General features: G+C 37.5%; 1 protein-coding gene across 1 annotated transcript; it reads left to right on the top strand.

The window, feature by feature from the left end:
* Nucleotides 1–11: 11 nt before the first annotated feature.
* MLH1 (MUTL-homolog 1) lies at nucleotides 12–18,861 on the top strand. The gene is made up of 16 exons (XM_089152532.1): nucleotides 12–411; nucleotides 508–680; nucleotides 793–865; nucleotides 965–1,099; nucleotides 1,216–1,426; nucleotides 2,036–2,184; nucleotides 2,336–2,434; nucleotides 13,155–13,224; nucleotides 13,315–13,450; nucleotides 13,962–14,056; nucleotides 14,140–14,248; nucleotides 14,619–14,784; nucleotides 16,462–16,623; nucleotides 17,332–17,503; nucleotides 17,621–17,784; nucleotides 18,667–18,861. Exons 1-16 carry the CDS (start codon nucleotides 148–150, stop codon nucleotides 18,709–18,711), a joined length of 2,223 nt encoding a protein of 740 aa, XP_089008658.1. The 5' UTR covers nucleotides 12–147; the 3' UTR covers nucleotides 18,712–18,861.
* The last annotated feature ends 2,182 nt before the right edge of the window (nucleotides 18,862–21,043 follow it).

Here is a 21,043-nt window from a genome sequence, read left to right as displayed (position 1 = left end):
TATGCCAGTGAAGTCACGAGCGCTTCTTTTTTTCGTGAAGAGTCACGAACACTTCTCGCGCGCTCTTTGCCCGCTTTAGCTCTTTTGAAACAGCTCGATTGAGTGACATTACGAGCTAAGCCAAGAACGAAACAGAGTGAATTCATAATGGATCACGATTCGGCCATTATCGCGGAAGAGGAAGGAGAAGAAGAAGCATCTCATCAGCGAAAAGAACCACCGAAGATTCATCGTCTGCCCGAGTCGGTGGTGAATAGGATTGCCGCCGGCGAGGTCATTCAACGCCCTGTTTCTGCTGTAAAAGAGCTCGTGGAGAACAGCATTGATGCTGGGTCTACCTCCGTCAGTGTAGTCGTCAAGGACGGAGGCCTAAAGCTCATCCAGGTCTCTGATGATGGCCACGGAATCCGAGTAAGCGGTCCATATAACACTAAAAAAAATCCCTTTTCGTTTTCTTTTCTAGAGCAAAATTGCTTCTTTTCGATTTTACTTACTATATGCAATTAGTATGAAGATTTGCCGATTCTTTGCGAGAGACATACAACTTCAAAGCTATCAACATTTGAAGACCTTCAAACCATCAAATCAATGGGGTTTAGGGGAGAGGCGTTGGCCAGCATGACATATGTTGGCCATGTTTCTGTAACGACGATAACTGAGGGTCAATTGCACGGTTACAGGTGTGTTATTTAGTTCATAACAGTACAGGGTTCGTAAAGCAGAACAAGTTAAATTTATTATGGAATTTATTTTCTTTGGTTTTAATCTATTGGTGATGATTTTGAATTCCAGAGTTTCTTATAGAGACGGAGTCATGGAGCATCAACCACGACCTTGTGCTGCCGTTAAAGGAACTCAGGTTATGGTAAGGCGGTTTGCTTGTATTTTTAGAAGTCATCTTAAGCGTTAAAAGACGGGTAATTTAGTTCAATTTACTGATGCAAGCAGCTTTGTATGGTTTCAGATTGAAAACCTATTCTTTAATATGTCTGCTCGAAGGAAAACACTGCAGAACTCTGCTGATGATTATTCCAAAATAGTGGACGTAATTAGCAGATTCTCAATTCATCACACGAAAGTTAGCTTCTCTTGCAGAAAAGTCTGTACCATCTTAATGTCGTTTCCTCTTATTTATTACTTTTAATGGTATGAAACTAAAAAATTACTGTAATAGTATGACATGCTTAATTTCTTAATGGATATTGTCTTATTTAGCATGGTGCGGCCAGAGCAGATGTTCACTCAGTTGCCACAGGCTCAAGGCTAGATGCGATCAGGACTGTTTATGGTGTAGCCATTGCTCGTGATCTAATCGAAGTAGCAGCTTCAGATGATGATGCATCTGGGTCAATCTTTAAGATGCATGGTTATATGTCCAATTCAAATTACAGTGCAAAAAAGACAGTGATGGTGCTTTTTATCAATGGTATGTTTATTCTATGTATGGCTTTTTATTCCAATGGCATTTAACCACAATCTTTGAATTTCTCTTGATTCATCTATGCAAAGGATATGTTTCAAGAGGGGGGAGGGTATTCTGCTAGGGGAGCCTCCTCAAGGTCCATTGTTTGTACAAGTCCTAATTTTTGGACATGCATTCTTTTCTGTTTCGTAAAGGAGTTAAGAAATGAGGAAATCTCTGAATATATGAAAATTCATGGAGAAGACGGGGTGAAGAATTTTCAGAGTTGTGCTCTACCGGGGTTGCTTGTATTCTTCTTACAGTTAGCTAAAATTTGGTATTTTTAAATGAACCTTCTTTTGAGATGGATATCTGAGACAGACTAGCAGTTTCTCATTTTGTGTCTGAGCATGTGGTCACCTATATTCTGCAGGAAAATTCTCATTTGTGAAAAAATTGATTCGAATTTTGGTAGCCGAAATGAACTATGATAAATGTGCTTATGGTTCCCTCTTATTTATTATTATTATTCCTTAGAATGTTTTTCTTTTTACTCATATGTTGAATATGATTCTATTGATAAGTCACTACATATATGGTATTTGATACCTTAATTGTTCTTTGTTATTTCAGACAGATTGGTTGAGTGCAGTGCCCTTAAGAGAGCCATTGAAGTTATTTATGCTGCAACTCTTCCAAAAGCATCAAAACCCTTCATTTATATGTCTATTGTACTACCACCTGAGCATGTAGATGTTAATGTTCACCCAACGAAGAAAGAGGTAAGTTAATCCCCCCCCCCCCCCAAAAAAAAAAAAAAAAAAAAACAGAAAGTGACAGAGAAGTACAGATACCTGAATAACTGATCAATTGAAGAAGGTTGGTATTCAGTGAATTGTGAATCTTCTGAATTCAGATCACATGGATTTTCAGGTAAGCCTTCTGAACCAGGAAAGCATCATTGAAAACATACAAGCCATGGTGGAATTGAAGTTAAGGAATTCCAACACATCAAAAACATTTCACACTCAGGTACTTTGTATAAATTTCTGTTAAATAGCTGGAACTGCTTTGAATTTCATAATTTGATACATCCAGTTCTGTTCTCCTATGCTAAATTTGAGAGGATAAAGAAACATAGAAATTAACTCTTACCACAACAGGTAGCTAAAGTTTTTATTGGATTTACTGATAGCATGAAGGCTGTGGTGTAGTGAAGGGTGCATTTGGACTGTCAGGTGATCGACGGTATTTGTTTAATGCTCAAAGGAAAAATTACACAAGACAGCCATAAGGCCATAAATGACGTATTGTTTGAAGTGTTGGGCTATTAAGAAGTGTCATATGGATAAGCTGAGTGTATAATAGAAGAGAATGTGGAGATGGATGAGTCAAAAATCCAGGAAATCATAGAGGTTCAGCTAAGAACCATTCTATAGTGGGATTGATGACATGTTGGACCAGAACATAAAATGGCAAAAAATCATTTATTAACTTAGGTATATGAAATGAACCAGCCAGAAGTACATCTCCAAGTTTGTATCAAGTTAAGAAGAATGCTGAGAGGGGTTTGTACTTTATACACCAAAAAGCAACCAATTCCAATGGCTGTAGGTAAATAAATATGAAGAGGATCCCAAAGAGAAAGATTGGATGAGATCTTACAATGGAGTGTGGATTCCTAACAAGGATCGAGTGGAGCTATCCTTGATAGGATTCACTTTTCCAAATCACTTCTGGACCTGAGTATTAGTTAACTAACATGTCAAAGCTGGAAGATGGCTCGGTCTTCAGACCTCACAAAAGGCATGCGATGATCCCTTGTTCTAGCTTTCCTTTGACAAAGACCTATCAATTTCAACGTGCTTAGTTCGATCATGTTGTACAGGATTATTGGCAATACTAATGGCAGCCTTATTGTCACAATATAACATCATAGGATTTGGAACTTGGACTCCAATATTTTCTAGTAGGCCTTTCAACCATAGTAGCTCACAAACTCCACGAATTATAGCTCTATGTTCAACTTTAATACTTGATAAAGCTACCACATGTTGTTTCTTACTCCAAGTAACAAGATTACCTACAACAAATGTACAATAACCTGAAATTGACTTCTTGTCAGGAGATACAGCCTAGTCTGCATCAATGTATGCTTCTACCTTGAGATTATCAATGGGTGACAAAAATATTCATTTTCTAGGAGTCCCTTAAAATACTACAGTATTCTGGTAATAGCTTTCATATGAGCTAAATATGGATCATGAATGAACTGGCTCATTATCCCAATGGCATAAGCAATGTCTGGCATAGTGTGAGACAAGTAAATAAGTTTCTCTACCAACCTTTGATATCTGCCTTTGTCCACTGGTTCTCCCTATTTTTCCTTGAGTTTAGTTTTAGCCTTAATGGGGGTATTAACTGCTTTACACCCCCAACATTCCCACTTCTAATAATAAATCTAGGATATACTTCCTTTGGGATAGCCACCTCAATCCCTAAGAATAAACTTCCTTAGATCTTTAATCTCAAACTCTTTGCCAAGAAAGTCTTTCAACCTTTGAATTTCCTTGCCATCATTCCCTGTGACGACAATATCGTCCACATAAACAATGAGAAGTGTGATGTTGGTACATGACTTCTTGATAAACAGTGTATGATCAGCATTTCTTTATTTGTGCCCAATAGAGATCATTGTCTTCTGGAGGCGTCCAAACCAGCATCTAGGAGATTGTTAACCCATAAATTGACCTCTTTAACTGACAAACTTTTCCTACAATATTTTCATTAGAAAAATCATGTGGGATTTCTTCCTCCAACTCCCTATGCAAGAAGGCATTTTTTACAGCTGGTTGGTGTAACTCTAGTCTTTGTTCAAAGCTACAAACAACAGAACTCTGATAGTGTTCAATTTCGCAACAGGGGCAAAAAGTCTCCTGATAATCAATCTCATATGTTTGGGTAAACCCGTTTGCAACTAGTCTAGCTTTGAACTATTGACGGATCCAATCCATATTTTGTTTAACCACAAACACTCATTTACAACCCACGTATTTTTTTCCTAGAGGAAGTGTAACCAGCTCCTAAGTATCATTTTTCTTTATTGTCTGCATTGCCTCTACCATAGTTGCCTTCCATCTCTTATCAGCATGGGCTTCTTGCCAATTTTTAGGAATAAAAACAGATAATAGAGAGGATATAAAAGCACGGTAAGAGACAGGCAAAGAGTCGTAAGAAATATATTTAGCTATGGGATGTTGAGTACAAAATCGACTCATTTTCTAATAACAATAGGAAGATTAGAAGAACATACCTCAAGTGGGACAATAGAATCTGATTCTAGAGAAAGGACTAAAGTGGTACCATGTCACTTTTCTCCATCTGCTTTAGTCGATTGTACTTCTTCCTTTGATAACTCTGCACCTCCTTATTTTGGTCAATCTTGTTTTGAAAGACCTCGATAGTGTAACTCACAAGAGTGGTCTCCCCTGACCAGGTTCTTCACATGGGTAAAAAAACAGAGGGGGAGAATTAGTGTCCTCAGGTATACTAGGCAAAGTTTCCCCCTAGTCCGAAAACTCTTCTTGAACTCCTAAGTTGTGTTGTGGTAGTGTTTGGGAGTCAATGTGTGTGATAAGAAGGTCTAGTGGTGGAAAGAACACCTCTCCTCTAGGACTCTCCCCTTAGAGAGGTGTATAGTAAGGGCAAGACTCATTAAAAACTACATCCATGGACACAATGATTTTTCTGGAAGGAGGATGATAACATTTATACCCTTTCGAAGTAGTAAAATACCCCAAAAATATGCAAAGTAGGCTGCGGGGAGCCAACTTATTCTAACGGGTTATGATTCTGGCATAACACACATATCTAAAAATCTTTGGGGGAATACCAAAATAAGAAGCTCCCTAGAGAATCTCATTAGGACATTTAAAACCAAGTATCCTACCAGGCATCCTATTCATAAGGTAAGAGGCAGAGAGTATAGCATCACTCCAGTATTGGTCAGGGACATCCATAGAATCATAATTGAACAAGCTATCTCTAAAAGATGCCTTTTCTTCCTTTCGGCAATCCCATTTTAGGCAGTCATAGCAACACAACTGGTCTGATGTATTATGCCAGAGTCAAAGTGATATTACTGAAATTCACCATTAATATACTCGGTGCCATTGTCACTGCGAAGGATCTTCACAGTGGCATTGAACTGAGTTTTAATCATATTATGAAAATCACGAGAACATCGAAAAACCTCATGTTTTTGTCTTAAAAGATAAATCAATGTAGAACAAGAGTGATAATCAATAAAAATAACAAAGTACCTATGGCCAGCAATAGACATGTCGGCATGGGCCCCACACATCAGTATGAATTAGCACAAAAGGAATATATTTTCTATTATGAAGAGAGAGTAAATAAGTAGAATGAGTATGTTTTACAAAAAAGCAGGCTTCAAAAAAAAAAAAAAACCATCCTTGTTACAAGAAGAAACTAAATCAATAAATACTTTCTTAAGAATTTCTAGAGGGGGTGACCTAGCCTACGGTGCCATTATTGAAGGTATGATATTATCGAATGGACCTGATTAGAAGATTCAGTTAAAGTAAAACTAAATCCTCCAATCGGTTTTAGCAAATAAAGTCCATTGTCTAGTTGACCACATCCAATCTCTTCCCCGTTACCAAATCCTAGAAGACATAGTAAGAGGGAAAAAATGTCACTTTACAATTCAAGTCATATGTAAGACTATTGATAGATAACAAGTAAGAGAAAGAGGGAACATATAAAATTTAGATATAGAAAGTGATAGAGAATGTTGAATGATCCCTTTTCCAGCAGTGGAAGAATAGGAGCCATCAACAATTCGAACTTTATCTTTTTCAGAAGTTGGAGAATAATGTGAGAAAAATGAGGATGAACTTGTCATATGATTTATGGCTCCTATATCAATGATCCAAGGAGCAGAAATTGAAGAAACATGGAAGCCTATAAAAGTTTTACTTAAAGTAGCAATGTAGGAATTAGTATTGGTAGTGGGGGAAGTAGTAGTAGAGGTTGTACCAGCAGTAAAAGATTCCACAATACATCGCAGAGTAGTTGACTCCTCTTGTGAAAAATCAACGTAAGGTGTTGTGGAAACCATCTCATAAATATTAGCCTTCGGTTTTCCTCTTCTTTTTCCCTTTTCTACTCAAAATTAGCAGGTTTCCCATGGAGCTTCCAACAATTGTCCTGATATGGTTTGTGACAGTGCTCATACTTGACAATCTCCTCGGCCGAATCAGATTTAGTGCTAACAGACTGTAAGGCCGATTTCTCCACAATAAGAGCATGAAGCATGGCTAATCGACGGCTTTCCTCACACTGAACAAGGGCATAAGATTGTTCTGGTGTAGGAAAGAGAGAACGACTCAATACTTGCACTCTAATTTGGTCATACTCTACATTCAAACCTCCCAAGAAGTCATGTACCCGAATCTTATCAACATACTTCCTATAAGTAGCCACATCATCTAGATTAGGGGGTGATAATCCCCATAATGATCCAATTCCTGCTAATGAGATCGCAACTTAGTATAAAATTAGGCCACAGTCAAGTCCTTTTGGGTAGTCTCATAAAGCTTCTTTCATAGCTCATAAACTTGTGCATCATCCTCCAACTATCCATATGTTTCAGTAGTAACCTTCCAGATTTGGGATGCAGTATCTAGTAATAGGTATTCACGGGCAATATTTGGATTCGTGGAATTCAAAACGAATGACATAATAAAAGAGTCATTCGAGATCCATTTATCCTATGAAACACCTGTGTTGGTAGCTTTGATAGTGGCACCGGTAATGTGTCCAACAAGTACTCTTTTGGCAATAGTCAAGTAGGTAGATCGAGACAAATAATTTGTTCCATCAAATATTACCAAAAGAGGATGAAAAGTGGGGTAATGTTTGGAGCCGGTGGAGGTCGTAGTACCATCGGTGGTTGCCAAGCCAAAAAAGTTGTCTGCGATTCTTCGATTACACCCTTTCGCGACAATTGAAATGTCGCAGAATGGAATAACCAAACAAACCTATGCACCTTTTGAGTCCTATGAGTCCTATAACTCCTTAGATTTGGTTGGTGGCTTCGCTATTCTATTTTGCGATGTTTCAGTTGTTTTGAAAGGGTGAAGATTTGAAGAACTGCAGACAATATTTTTGGCATGGCAACCACCGATGCTACTACTGCCTCTGTTGGCTCTGAACATTACTCCACTCTTCATCCTCTTTCGGTAAGATTTGATGGAACAAATTATTTGTCTCAATCTGCCTACTTGACTATTGCCAAAAGAGTACTTGTTGGACACATTACCGGTGCCACTATCAAAGCTACCAACACAGGTGTTTCATAGGATAAATGGATCTCGAATGACTCTTTTATTATGTCATTCGTTTTGAATCCAAATATTTACCGTGGATACCTATTACTAGATATTGCATCCCAAATCTGGAAGGTTACTACTGAAACATATGGATAGTCGGGGAATTATGCACAAATTTATGAGCTATGGAAGAAGCTTCATGAGACTACCCAAAAGGACCTAACTATGGCCCAATATTACGCTAAGTTGCGATCTCTTTGGCAGAAATTGGATCATTATAGGGATTATCACCCCACTAATTCGGATGGTGTGGCTACTTATAATAAGTATGTTGATTAGATTCGAGTACATGACTTCTTGGGAGGTTTGAATGTAGAGTATGATCAAATTAGAGTGCAAGTATTGAGTCGTTCTTCCTTTCTTACACTAGAACAATCTTATGCTATTGTTCAGTGTGAGGAAAGCCATGCGATTAGCCATGCTTCGTGGAGAATCGGCCTTACAGTCTGTAAGCACTAAGTCTGATTTGGCCAAGGAGATTGTCAAGTGTGAACACTGTCACAAACCATAACATAATAAGGCCAATTGTTGGAAACTCCATGGGAAGCCTGCGGATTTTGAGCAGAAAAGGGCACAGAGAAGATGAAAATCGATGGCTAATCTTTCTGAGATGGTTTCCATAACACCCTCTGCAGACGTTGGTTTTTCACAGGAAGAGTTAGCTACTCTGCGACGTATTCTGCAGTCTTTTTTACTGCCTTTGCTACTACTTCCTCCAATATCAATTCCTACCTTGCTACTTCAAGTAAAACTTTTACAGGCTTCCATGTTTCTTCAGTTTCTGCTCCTTGGATCATTGATACAGGAGCCACAAATCATATGACAAATTCATTCTCCTTTTCTTACATTATTCTCCAACTTTTGGAAAAGATGAAGTTTGAATTGTTGATGACTCCTATTCTTCCATTACTAGAAAAGGGACCATTCAACATTCTCCAACACTTTCTTTATCTAAAGTTTTACATGTTTCCTCTTTCTCCATTAACTTATTATCTATCAGTAATCTTACATATGACTTGAATTGTAAAGTGACATTTTTCTCATCTTACTACCTCTTTCAAGATCTGGTAACAAGGAAGGAGATTGGACGTGGTAAACTAGACAATGGTCTTTATCTGTTGGAGCTAATTAGAGGATTTAGTTTTACTCTGACTGCATTTTCTAATCAGGTCCATTCGGTAATATTAGACCTTCATTAGTGGCACCGTAGGCTAGGTCACCCCCCTTTAGAAATTCTTAAGAAAGTATTTCCTGATTTAGTTTTTTCTTGTAACAAGGATGAATTTTTTTGTGAAACCTACATTTTTACGAAGCAGACTCGTTCTACTTATTTAGCTTTTCTTTATAATAGAAAATCTATTCCTTTTGTGCTAATTCATGCTGATGTGTGGGGGCCCCGCCAACTTATGTCTATTACTGGCCATAGGTACTTCCTTACTTTTATTGGTTGTCACTCTTGTTCTACATGGATTTATCTTTTATAACAAAAACTTGAAGTTTTTCCATGTTTTTGTGATTTTCATGATATAATTAAAATTCAGTTCATTGCCACTGAAGATCCTTGGCAATGACAATTACACCGAGTATATTGATGATGAATTTCAGAGATATCTCTCTGACTCTGGCATAATACACCAAACCAATTGTGTTGATATGGCTGCTCAAAATGGGGTTGCCGAAAAGAAGAATCGGCATCTTTTAAAGATAACCTATTCAATTATAATTGCTATAAATGTCCTTGACCAATATTGGAGTGATGCTATACTCACTGTCTCTTACCTTATGAATAGGATGCCCAGTAGGATACTTGGTTTAAATGCCCTAATGAGATTCTCTAAGGAGCTTCTTATTTTGTTCTTCTCCCAAAAGTTTTTGGTTGTGTGTGTTTTATGCCAGAATCATAGCCCACCAGAGTAAGGGCTCCCCGCAGCCTATGCTGCATATTTTTGGGGTATTTTGCTACTAAGAAAGGGTAAAAATGTCATCATTCCCTTTCTAGAAAGACTTGTGTCTATAGATGTATTTTTTAATTAGTCTTGCCCTTACTATACACCTCTCCAGGGGGAGTCTTAAAGGGAGGTGTTATTTCCAACTTTAGACCTTCCTATCACACACAGTTACTCCCATACACCACCACAACACAACTTAGGAGTTCAAGAAGAGTTTCTTGATTGGGGGAGACTTCAACCAATATACTTGAGGACTCCAATTCTCCCCCTCCATTAATTGAGCCATGTGAAGAACCTAGTCAGGGGGAGACCACACTATTAAGGTCTTTCAAAACAAGATTGACCATAATAAGGAGATGTAGAGGAAGAATTACAATCGACCAAAGCAGGTGGAGAAAAGTGACATGGTATCACTTCAATCCTTTGCTCCAAAATAAGATTTTATTGTTCCCCCTCAGGTATCTTCTTCTATTCTTCCTATTGCTATTAGAAAAGGAGTTTGATCTTGTACTCAGCATCCCATAGCTAAATACGTTTCTAACGACTCTTTGTTTGACTCTTACCGTGCTTTTATATTGTCTCTATTATTTGTTTCTGTTTTGAAAAATTGGCAGGAAGCCTATGTTGATAAGAGATGGAAGGCAACTATGGTAGAGGAAATGCAAGCAATGAAGAAAGATGATACTTGGGTGCTAACTACACTTCCTCCAGGAAAAAAAACTGTGGGCTGGGGTGTTTGTGGTTAAACAAAATATGGATGGATTCATCAACAGGTTCAAGGCTAGACTAGATGCAAAGGAGTTTACCCAAACATATGGGATTGATTATCAGGCGACTTTTGACCTCTTTGCGAAACTGAACACTGTCAGAGTTCTGTTGTCTGTAGTTGTGAACAAAGACTGAAACTTACACCAACTAGATGTAAAGAATGCCTTCTTGCATGGGGAGTTGTAAGAAGAAGTCTATATGGAAATCTCACATGATTTCTCTAATGACAATACTGCAGGGAAAGTTTATCAGTTGAAGATGTCAATTTATGGGTTAAAACAGTCTCCTAGATGCTAGTTTGGACGTCTTTAAAAGGCAATGATCTCTATTAGGTACAAACGAAGCAATGTTGATCATACACTGTTTGTTAAGAAGTTAGGTACCAATATCACACTTCTCATTGTTTATGTGGACGATATTGTCATCACAGGGAATGATGGTAAGGAAATTCAAAGGTTGAAGGACTTTCTTGGCAGAGAGTTTGAGATTAAAGATCTAGGGAAGTTACAATACTTCCTAGGGATTGAGGTGGCTCAATCAAAGAAGGGTATATACCTATCCCAGAGGAAGTATATCCTAGATTTATTGCCAGAAGTGGGAATGTTGGGTTGCAAAACAATTAATACCCCTATTGAGGTTGAAGCTAAACTTAAGGAAAACCAGTGGACAAAGGAAGATATCAAAGGTTGATAGGATAGCATATTTACTTGTCTCACACTACGCCAGACATTGCTTATGCCGTGTGGATAATGAGCCAATTCATTCATGATCCATATTTAGCTCATATGAAGGTTGTTACCAGAATAATTGCAATATTTTAAGGGCACTCCTGGAAAAGGAATACTTTTGTCACCCACTGATAATATCAGGGTAGAAGCATACATTAATGCAGACTAGGCTGGATCTCCTGATAGGAAGTTAAATTTAGGTTACTGTACCTTTGTTGCAGGTAATCTTGTTACTTGGAGAACTAAGAAACAAAATGTGGTAGATTTATCCAATACTAAAGCTGAATATAGAGCCATGGTTCGTGTAATGTATTATTGTATTTGATTGATCAAAACAGTAGCCAAATAGGACCTTTCACAGGGAATAAAGTCCAGATTTGATAGACTTAAGATGAAACAAAAGTTAGATGTGAAAGAGGGCTGAAACTAGAGTGGTTTTATAAGGATAATAGCATAACAAAACGGGCTAAATAGATCTTCAAAACAGGGGCAAAACTATGATGAAGAAATTGAAAGGACAATATGAGAGAATTGAAAATAACAATATAACACCCGGGTTTCACACCGCAAGGTGGATCAAACACCAACCTACCTTGATCAAACACAAGGAGTCTCCATAGAGAGGAATGCTAACAAAACAATTTGATTTCAATAGATGGGTTATCTTCACCTCTTACATAAGTCTCTTTATATAGTATTCTAAAGAGACATAAACATTAATAGTAACATCCAACCATTAGCTAACACCACCTACCTCTTAATAACTTAACTACTACCTACCTCTTTAACAAAGGAAAACTCCTTTGACAATGAGTTCTTTTATTTTCAAACCACAGCCCCTTTTATTGACTTTTTAAAATCTAGACTTGGGCTTAGGTCTAGACTATGAAGTTCAACATATGTGGGTTAACTTTAACCCACTAAAACAATGCTAGCCCATGAAAGCCATGGGCTGATTCAAGTGATAGTTTTAGGCCTTTGATGAGCCTAACCCAATGGGCCTTTTCTTTCTTAGACATGTCTTTAATTCTGCATCATCGTGGAGTTTGTGAGCTACTATGGTTGAAAGGCCTACAAGAAGATATTGGAGTCCAAGTTCCAAACCCTATGATGTTATATTGTGACAATAAGGTTGCCAATAATCATGTACAGCATGATCGAACTAAGCACATTGAAATTGATAGGTTTTTTGTCAAAGGAAAGCTGGAACAAGGGCTTATCTGCATACCTTTTATGAGGTTCAAAGACCAAATGACAAATAGGTTCATTAAGGGTTTGAAGGAAGGAGATATTCTTCCTATTATAGGCATGACTAATATCTATCCCTCAACTTGAGGAGAGTGTTGATTGAGTCCAATTAGGAGTTCAATTCTGTTAGAGTTTTAGTTAGTGTAATTTTTTATTTCTTGTTAGTTGTTACCCAAGTAAAGGTATTTATGTACTAGTCCTCTTTCCACCTTATTATAAATAGAGGGCTTAAGATCACAGTGATTGATTAAGTCATTCTTATCACAATCGTTTTTTCTCAACAAGATCTGATTTAAGCAATCATATGATTGAATGGGCAACCTCATGAAAGCCCTGTAGGATCTTCTTGTAGCAACCTCACGAAAGCAAAATAAGAGGCTGTAATATGTTGATGTGAACAATAACGTGCAGTGTTTTGGCAGATGTTGTAAATGATTCATGGCTTGCCTTTCTCTTGGATTCTCAAAATTCAAATCACAGTTTGACTCTGATATTTCAATAATTTACTGAGAGGGAAAAATGAATCAATGAAATGGCCTTTTCACTTGTTTTGTGTTTTACTGGTTTTAATTGTGTTTATCTTGTTTTCTATAAGATTGCACCTTCCCTGGATCTAATTTTTTTTTTCTCATGCACAAGACAGACAGTATGCCCCTCGACCTCTGGTAGTCTTGGTTCAAGCAGGAATACTCAGCTTAGTCCCCCAAAGGATGGTAGGAAGAAGTAACAAGTTTCTTACTGTATTGTTCAGCAGTTATTGTAGAATTGTTAGCTATTTATGATTCTCATATTCCTTCTTACAGGGTCAAGATCTCAGAAGGTTCCAGTCAATAAATTGGTCAGAACAGATTCACTTGATCCAAGTGGAAGGTTGCATGCATACTTGCAAGTTAAGCCTCCTAGGCAACCTGAAGGGAAAACTGACTTGACTACTGTGAGGTAGGACTTTGTTCTGTAGTTCTAAATGTTGTAATTGTAGTGATATTGCTAGAATGAAATTTTGGATGCTATTCTCATAATACATGAAGACTGGATATTTAAATAGAAAATTCATCAGTTTGTTTCTATCTTCAACAAGAAGTTTCTCAAAAATTAGGAATAACAGCCAGCCTAAGCATTTTGTATATGGGTATTAAAAATTAGACAGAAAATTAAGAATAATATCCCAACCTTTCTTTGAAAGTAGAATAGTAACTAAAATAAGATAGGAAATTAAGTTTCCTAAAGAATCCCATAATCCTGGTTCCAAGGAAGACAATTAATCTTACACAAAGAGCCAGTTTTGGTCCAAAAGCTGATCAGATTATGCTTGAACCAAACCAACCCTGGTGCTGCATTAACTTACCCAGAATTGAGCCCATTCAACATGCCATGGGGTAGTTCCTAGCAAACCAGATATAATCACCTTTGTAAATTCACATGTTGGTTTCACTTCCATCCTTCACCTCAGATCTGCCGTAAGACAGAGAAGGAACCCAAAGGAATCTGCGGATCTCACTAGCATTCAGGAACTCCTAAGTGACATTGACTGTAACTGTCATTCAGGTGAGTTGATTACCCTCTCTCTCATTCTCTTAGTTTGCAGTTTACTTTCTTTTTTTTTTTTAACTGTTCTTTCCTGTTTGTAGGTTTGCTGGAAGTTGTTAGACATTGCACATATATTGGGATGGCAGATGATGTTTTTGCGGTACTTCAGCACAATACTCGCCTGTATCTTGTTAATGTAGTGAATTTGAGGTAATTGATATATTGTAGTAATCTAGCTATAAATTAATATGAAGTGATTCGCCAGTGCTTGCAATGAAATTTTTAAGGGTGTTATGCATCTTTTGAACCAATTAACATGGAAAAGATAAGAGTTAATTTTCTATCCTATAGGCTTCTTATACAATTACCCTAAAATTCTTTCTTGGGTTCATAGAACTGATTCATAGATATTTCAAATAGCTGTGCAATTAGTTCATTTATTTTTTGCTTGCCATGCTTGCTCGTTTAGATTTAAGCCTCAAGATATTTTTCATTGCTTGAGCTTACTTTTTTTTCTTTGATTTCTAGCCTAGAGTAAGTGGTGGTTTTATTTATTGTAAGATTCTCCGTATTTCTGCAGCAAAGAACTCATGTATCAGCAAGTTCTTAGGCGATTTGCCCATTTCAATGCTATACAATTGAGTGAACCAGCTCCCCTCCCAGAGCTATTAATGCTGGCACTTAAGGAGGAGGATCTAGATCCAGAATGTAGTGAGAATGATGATCTGAAAGAAAAGATTGTAGAAGTAAGTTGATTTTCCTCTTTAGATTTAGATTTGCTAGCTTTTTGTCTTTCTTTAATGCATCTTTCAGCATCTATAACCATTCTTTTTATACCATCAAATGTATGGCGCTACAGATTGTAGCTAGCTTTTTGTCGGACTTTCAGGGGGGGGGGGGAAAACCCAAAGGAAAGAAAGGGAGGGGGAAAAATACAGAGAGTACTAGGGGCTAAGCCCAGCCAAAATCAAAGGAACAAGCAAAGCCCACAAAAAGCACCAAACATAGCCAAAAAGGGGAGGGGCACAAAGCTACTAGGGAGCAGCTAAACTGGATTAGGGTTAGATTTTCTGCCTGATCTTTGTCACTAGTTTCTCCGTTAAAACATTATTGTTTCACTAGCCCATCCTGTTGCACAAAAGAAAAATATGATAGCTACTCCCTGATCTAATGTGCAGTCCTAATCAAATCTGGCGCTAATGGGAGTGTTAAAGATCAGAAGTGTGACAAGGCATGCTTCTGAGTTTTGGGCCTTTGGCAGCATACCATACAATGCCATGCTGTTTTTGGCAGCATACCGTACAATTTGGCAGTTATCAGTGGCAAGGTTGGCTGTACAGTCCAGAAATCTTCTTTTTTTTTTTTTTTTTTTTGGTGTAAATCCAAAATTGTCCTTTTGGTGAAGAGTATAAAAAGGAAAATGAAGCATTTCAAGCGTTCAGTTTGCTTCATCACCTTGTGCTCCTTTTCAACACAGGCGGATATAATAGAAAAGCAGCACATTCAAGGAGTTGTATTGTAACCTTCTATTAAAAATGCAACTCTGCTAGTGGTAACATGATGTATAGAGTATGACACTTGCCTCTCCGTTCTCCATTTGCTTGCATCCAATTTTTTTCTCCTTCCTGAATCAGTAATGAATCTTAGCAAAAGCCCTAGTCATATATATATATATATATAGCGGGGGGGATCCCAGTTTGCCAAACCCGGAGTTGTATTTCTCTTGTTGAACAATTCGACTGGTATCGACTAGGGCAGACTGCAATCCAGTAAGGTGAATCCTTTGTTCTGACCGGATTGGAGGCTGGAGAAAGGGCATTCTTTCAGAAAATCCCACCTTAAATATATGACGACACCCACATCCACTTCCAAAATTTTCATTTTCTTCAAGAGTGGTGAATGCCAATGATTAAAAGCAGATGTAACTGTGAATTTTACCATACCAGACTGAACCAGGCCTGCTGACTGAACTCCCCGATCTGGCCTATCTGTGAGAATGATTTCATGAGTGATCCCCAAATGGATACATTACCGTGACTCTTGTAGAACTGCTTTTTTATTTCATTCACTGCTCTGGTTCCCTATGCTTAACTAGTAGTCAGAATTAACCCCTGTTCAAGCCTCTAATGATTTCCGCTTGGAAATCACAAAGGTGCAAAAGCCACTTCTCTTCCTATGTTCAGTGCAACAGGGCAAAATGAAACAGTCCTTTAGAGGAAATCTTCTGTAGTACTATTATTGATATTGTTTCACTGAGGTTATCATTCTGCTTAATTTGTTGCTTGCAGAATTGTATTTTATTGAATCTCTTTATTCAGGCTGCTTTATCTTTCCCTTACTATATTTCTAATAACTGACATGATCTTTTTCTTTTTCTTTTTTGATTTTTTCATAATTTGATCTCTTAAATTTTTTTTTTCCAGATGAACACTGAGCTGCTCAAGCAGAAGACTGAAATGCTAGCAGAGTATTTTTGCATTCATATTGATCAACAGGGGAATTTGTCCAAGCTTCCTGTCATACTTGACCAGTATACACCAGACATGGATCATGTACCGGAATTTGTATTGTGTTTGGGGAATGATGTAGGTCCTAATATATTATTGTGTGTGGTGTTACGCTTACCACTTTCTTTTAATTGATGATGATTGTGTTAACTGGTCTCTTTGTGCATCATAAACTGTGCATTATCAATACAACATCTTTCTTGTAGGGATTTTCTAGTTGACACCTCTAAAGGTGCCATATAATTTCTAACTTTTTTGACCATTTTATGTCACACTTTCTCCCTTCCAATTAGGGTTGTCAGAGGTATGAAAAATTATGTAACACGATTGGGGGAAGTCCCCCTATCATGGTTGGCTTATTGCTGTAGGTCTTTTGTTATTACTGTCCTAGTCCAAGACGTTGTAACTGGAAAGTCTGGAAGCACCCATTCCATAGAGACATTTTACCTGATGCAGATGTTCAAAAAATACATCTTGGTATTTGCCAGCCTAAGATTTTAAGTTTTCCATCTTGAATATCTCTACTGGATGTGTAATTCATAGAAATATTCAGAATGTTCTAAAATTTGTTCAAAGTTTTGGTATTCTAAGATGACTAGACAAGAAAAGGTACAGGGAATTACTTAGGGGGATTAGTTTCAATCATTTTCGTTAGTTGTTATATTTCTCAATGACTCATGGGGAGTTTGTATAGAGATTTAAAATGACTTTGACTTCCTTATGATGAACATCTAGCCTTTGACAATTACAGCTGCTAATAGAGTTTACTGGTGGCCATCTTTGTAGGTTGATTGGGAGGATGAAAAGAATTGCTTTCAGACAGTTTCAGCTGCACTGGGAAACTTCTATTCTATGCGTCCTCCTCTCTTGCCAAACCCATCTGGCGACAATTTACAATGTTACAAGAAGGGGACAAATCATGGAGATACAAAGAACGGAAGCAGTCCTAATGATTTAGGTAAGAAGAGTTATAACATACTAGTTATATTATAGGTTTTCTTTGGTTGATACTGTTGCGTGTTTTCTGTTTGATTTGTTTGAAATCTTTACGGTCTTCATTTCTGGTTTCCTACAGAGGAAGACACTGTCATGGAGGATGAGTATGACAATGAATTACTTTCTGAGGCAGAGACAGTGTGGGCCCAACGTGAATGGACTATCCAGCATGTCTTGTTCCCATCCATGAGGCTCTTTCTCAAGCCACCAAATTCAATGGCTACAAATGGAACTTTTGTCCAGGTTCTTTCTTACTTATGTTTACTATCATTAACCATCTGAATCATCTGATATATTCCATCCTCTAGGATTGCAAAAGCGTGACAAATAGTTTAGAAATCACTTCAACTCTATATGTTGAACTTACCTGGAACCTGCTTCACGAGAATCTGACACAGGCTCCAGGTCATAGACCACATGACCCTCTACTAAAGATAGCAAGGTTTCTGCCTAAATCTCAGTTCTGGCAAAAGAATTCTACTGGTTTATTATCATGCTCGCTGGAAGAGGAAAAATCTGTACATGGCAGGTCATAAATTTGAGCCCTACCGAACTTGAAATTTTGGTCTGGAGCGAATTGGCTATTCAGATTGACCATACCATCATACCGGCTCACTATTGTCAACAGAGAAATGTAGGCAACTCACCTAGGAAACATCTTTTATTTCTGAACCCCTTCATATAATTGATGCTCTAGCTAGCATTTGTGTTTTCCTTGCATTTGTGTTTTCCTTGCAATGGTACCGGCTCACTATAATTGTGCTTTTATTCCTAGGAGCCTTGATTTGGTTTTTTGCATTTGAGAAATTGGGATAGAAGATAAGTAGCCTTCCCCAAATGGATTTGGCCCCTCTCCTTGGAAAAATCTCCCCATGAGTGCCCAATGAGTAACAAGATTCAGTCACATGTAAATATTCTAATCCAAGGGCACTCATTGGGATATGTCTCCAAGGAGAGGATCCAAATCCTCCTCAAATCCATTTACTTATGATACCTTGTAAATCAGTATTTCATTTTCCTGTTCATGCCTTCCCACCTCCGGTGGCAAGGGAGCACTTTTAAGTTTGTTCTAGAAAAGTAGTACTTCTGATTTTTGGAATAATATTCAGATGTCATTTGTGATAGGTGGCTTCCTTGGAGAAACTTTACAAGATATTCGAAAGATGTTGATCAAATTTTACTGAAATCTGGAGAACCTGAGAAATTTTGTCAGGTCATACTGCAGATATTCCTGTAGATTCACAGCAGATAGGTAGAGCTGCAGCTCTGTAAATAACAAATCACCTTATACTGTGGCAAACTAAGTTGATATTTTCTCTCTCTCTCTCTCTCTCTATTTTTAGGGGTAAAAGTAAGTCCTCTCTATGTATCCTCTGTTCTCCCTCCCTACCCTCCTCTCCTCCCTTCAACACTCACCCCCAACGACCCTCTTTCTATTCCTTTTCACGGCTAAAAAAAATAACACCATTAGCTAGATGTTTGTGTTAACTGAAATTGGTTCAAATAATAGAGTACCAAATAGGGCAATCACTAACAGGACCTTGGAAATGCTCCTTTGTCAATATGTGAACCGTGAACCTCAGAGTTGGATACTCGGACCTGTTGCTAATGCTTTTAGATTCAGAAGCGGACGAGTTTTTGTCGATTAATTGTAAGTATAGGATTTCTAGATTTTCACATAACTCACAATCTAGTAAGGCTAGAATTGTATACCTATGGTTCTGAAACTTCTGATGAACCAGAAAATGATTCGTTTTCAGTTAATTGCTATTCGTTTTTTATTTTGGCAATAAGTTAATTGCTGTTCTGTGAAGAAGGTTCAAAGAGAATGTGCTACTGAACCACACAACTTGTGTGTAATTGTTCCCAAAGATGGACAAAGTTTTCTAACGTTAACATTACAAGAATTGGAAAGATGGTTCAATCTTGTCGGACTTATAAAATTTTCAAAACTTTTGTATGTTTTGGTCAGAAGATCAGACCGATAAGAGATGTTATAAAGCCATGGAGGTTCAGGTGCGATTGGACCTCAATCCTTGAGATTCAGGACCTGGGAAGAACTCTCAGGTTTCCAGCACAACGTGCCCAAATTGAGTAGGGGGATGACTACGGCTCTCATGTTATGTTGGGGAAGTTTGTTTCACACAACACTTTTTTTCCTTCCTATTACCATTAATTCTGGAACTTCCAAGGTTATTAGAGGGTTCTGGTTTGATGTTCCTCTTTGATAGAGCAGTCTTTTTCTGGATTTTGAATCATCATTTGAGAAAATTACATGATTAACTACTTTTTGGGGTTTTTTTTTTAAAAGAAGTAATCGCTCAATATTTCACTTAATAAATTAGCTAAAATTGTGTTTGCATTTATAAAACTAACCAAAAGTGATTTTTCATCCTTTTAGACATTTTCATTAACCTCTAAATCAAGTCACACTGAAGAGAGAAAATCTCAAAAAGATGAATTTTGTCCAAATGTAAGAAAAAATGCAAATTTCCATAATCCTTTGACTAGTTTGTTAAAAATACCCCATATTGGTGTGGTCAATTTTAAGGGGAAAATGTTCAAAAAAATGAAAAATGATTATTTTTGCTAGTTTTGCAAATCGCAGAATTCACTGATTGACGCCAGAATTTGTGAAAAATAAAACGGTTTGTTATTCATTTCCGTACAGGATCAAACTTAAAACTGGCTAATCCGGGGTAAAGCGAATAGAAACAGGGTAAGTTTGTCCAAATCGAGGACCTGACGCCCAGAATTTTGGAAACGTAGAAAAAATTTCACCAAGGGAAAATGGGATATTTTGATATTTTTTCCTTTTTTCCGTTTTTTTTTAAAAATGTTTTTCCATGAAAGGCCACTTGACGTGATTCTGTGAGTCTTTTTGCCCTTTGGCAGGCTTTTCCTTTTCTTCCTGCTTCCATTATCTTTTTCCAAAATCCATTTAATCGTCATAACATGTGTTTTTACTTTATAATACAAAATGGTTCTTGAGACTCCGGAAACCACACGAACCGTATGAGCCGGAGTTGACCGCGTTCGGTTTATCCGTCTATTTCCTTATTTTAGAGACTTGTCGGTCTGGAATAGACTATGACACTTCTTGAAATATCTCTATCAGCCATCTACTTGTCGGCAGGCACTTGCCTGGACGATGGCTTAGTGGCCTTTTCGACCATCAATTGTTGGCATGGATTGTTATCAAATACAAGGCATTCCTTATACAGTTTTATACATGCTAAGACATTAAATTCAACATTTAATGCATTGTACCTATGTATTAAATGAATCTATACTTATCAAAAAATATGTCAATATCCTGAAATCCCTTAAGTATTGCTTCCCACCAGCTTGTCAAGAGATCAAGACAAGACAAATCATTTATGGTGTCAACTTTTGCAGAGATCTATACAGACCTTGTTGGGAATCATATCTGGCCATCCTACTGCTAATATCAATCGTCTCCATGATCTTCTCCAACTATAAAAGTGGTCCCTTAAACTCT

This window comes from Hakea prostrata, chromosome 4 (genome assembly GCF_041222555.1).
Source record: "Hakea prostrata isolate BN-2017 chromosome 4, UWA_Hpros_2, whole genome shotgun sequence".
Taxonomy (NCBI): Eukaryota; Viridiplantae; Streptophyta; class Magnoliopsida; order Proteales; family Proteaceae; genus Hakea; species Hakea prostrata.
Note: the sequence above shows the minus strand (reverse complement) of the source record. Positions and strands in the feature narration are given on the sequence as shown.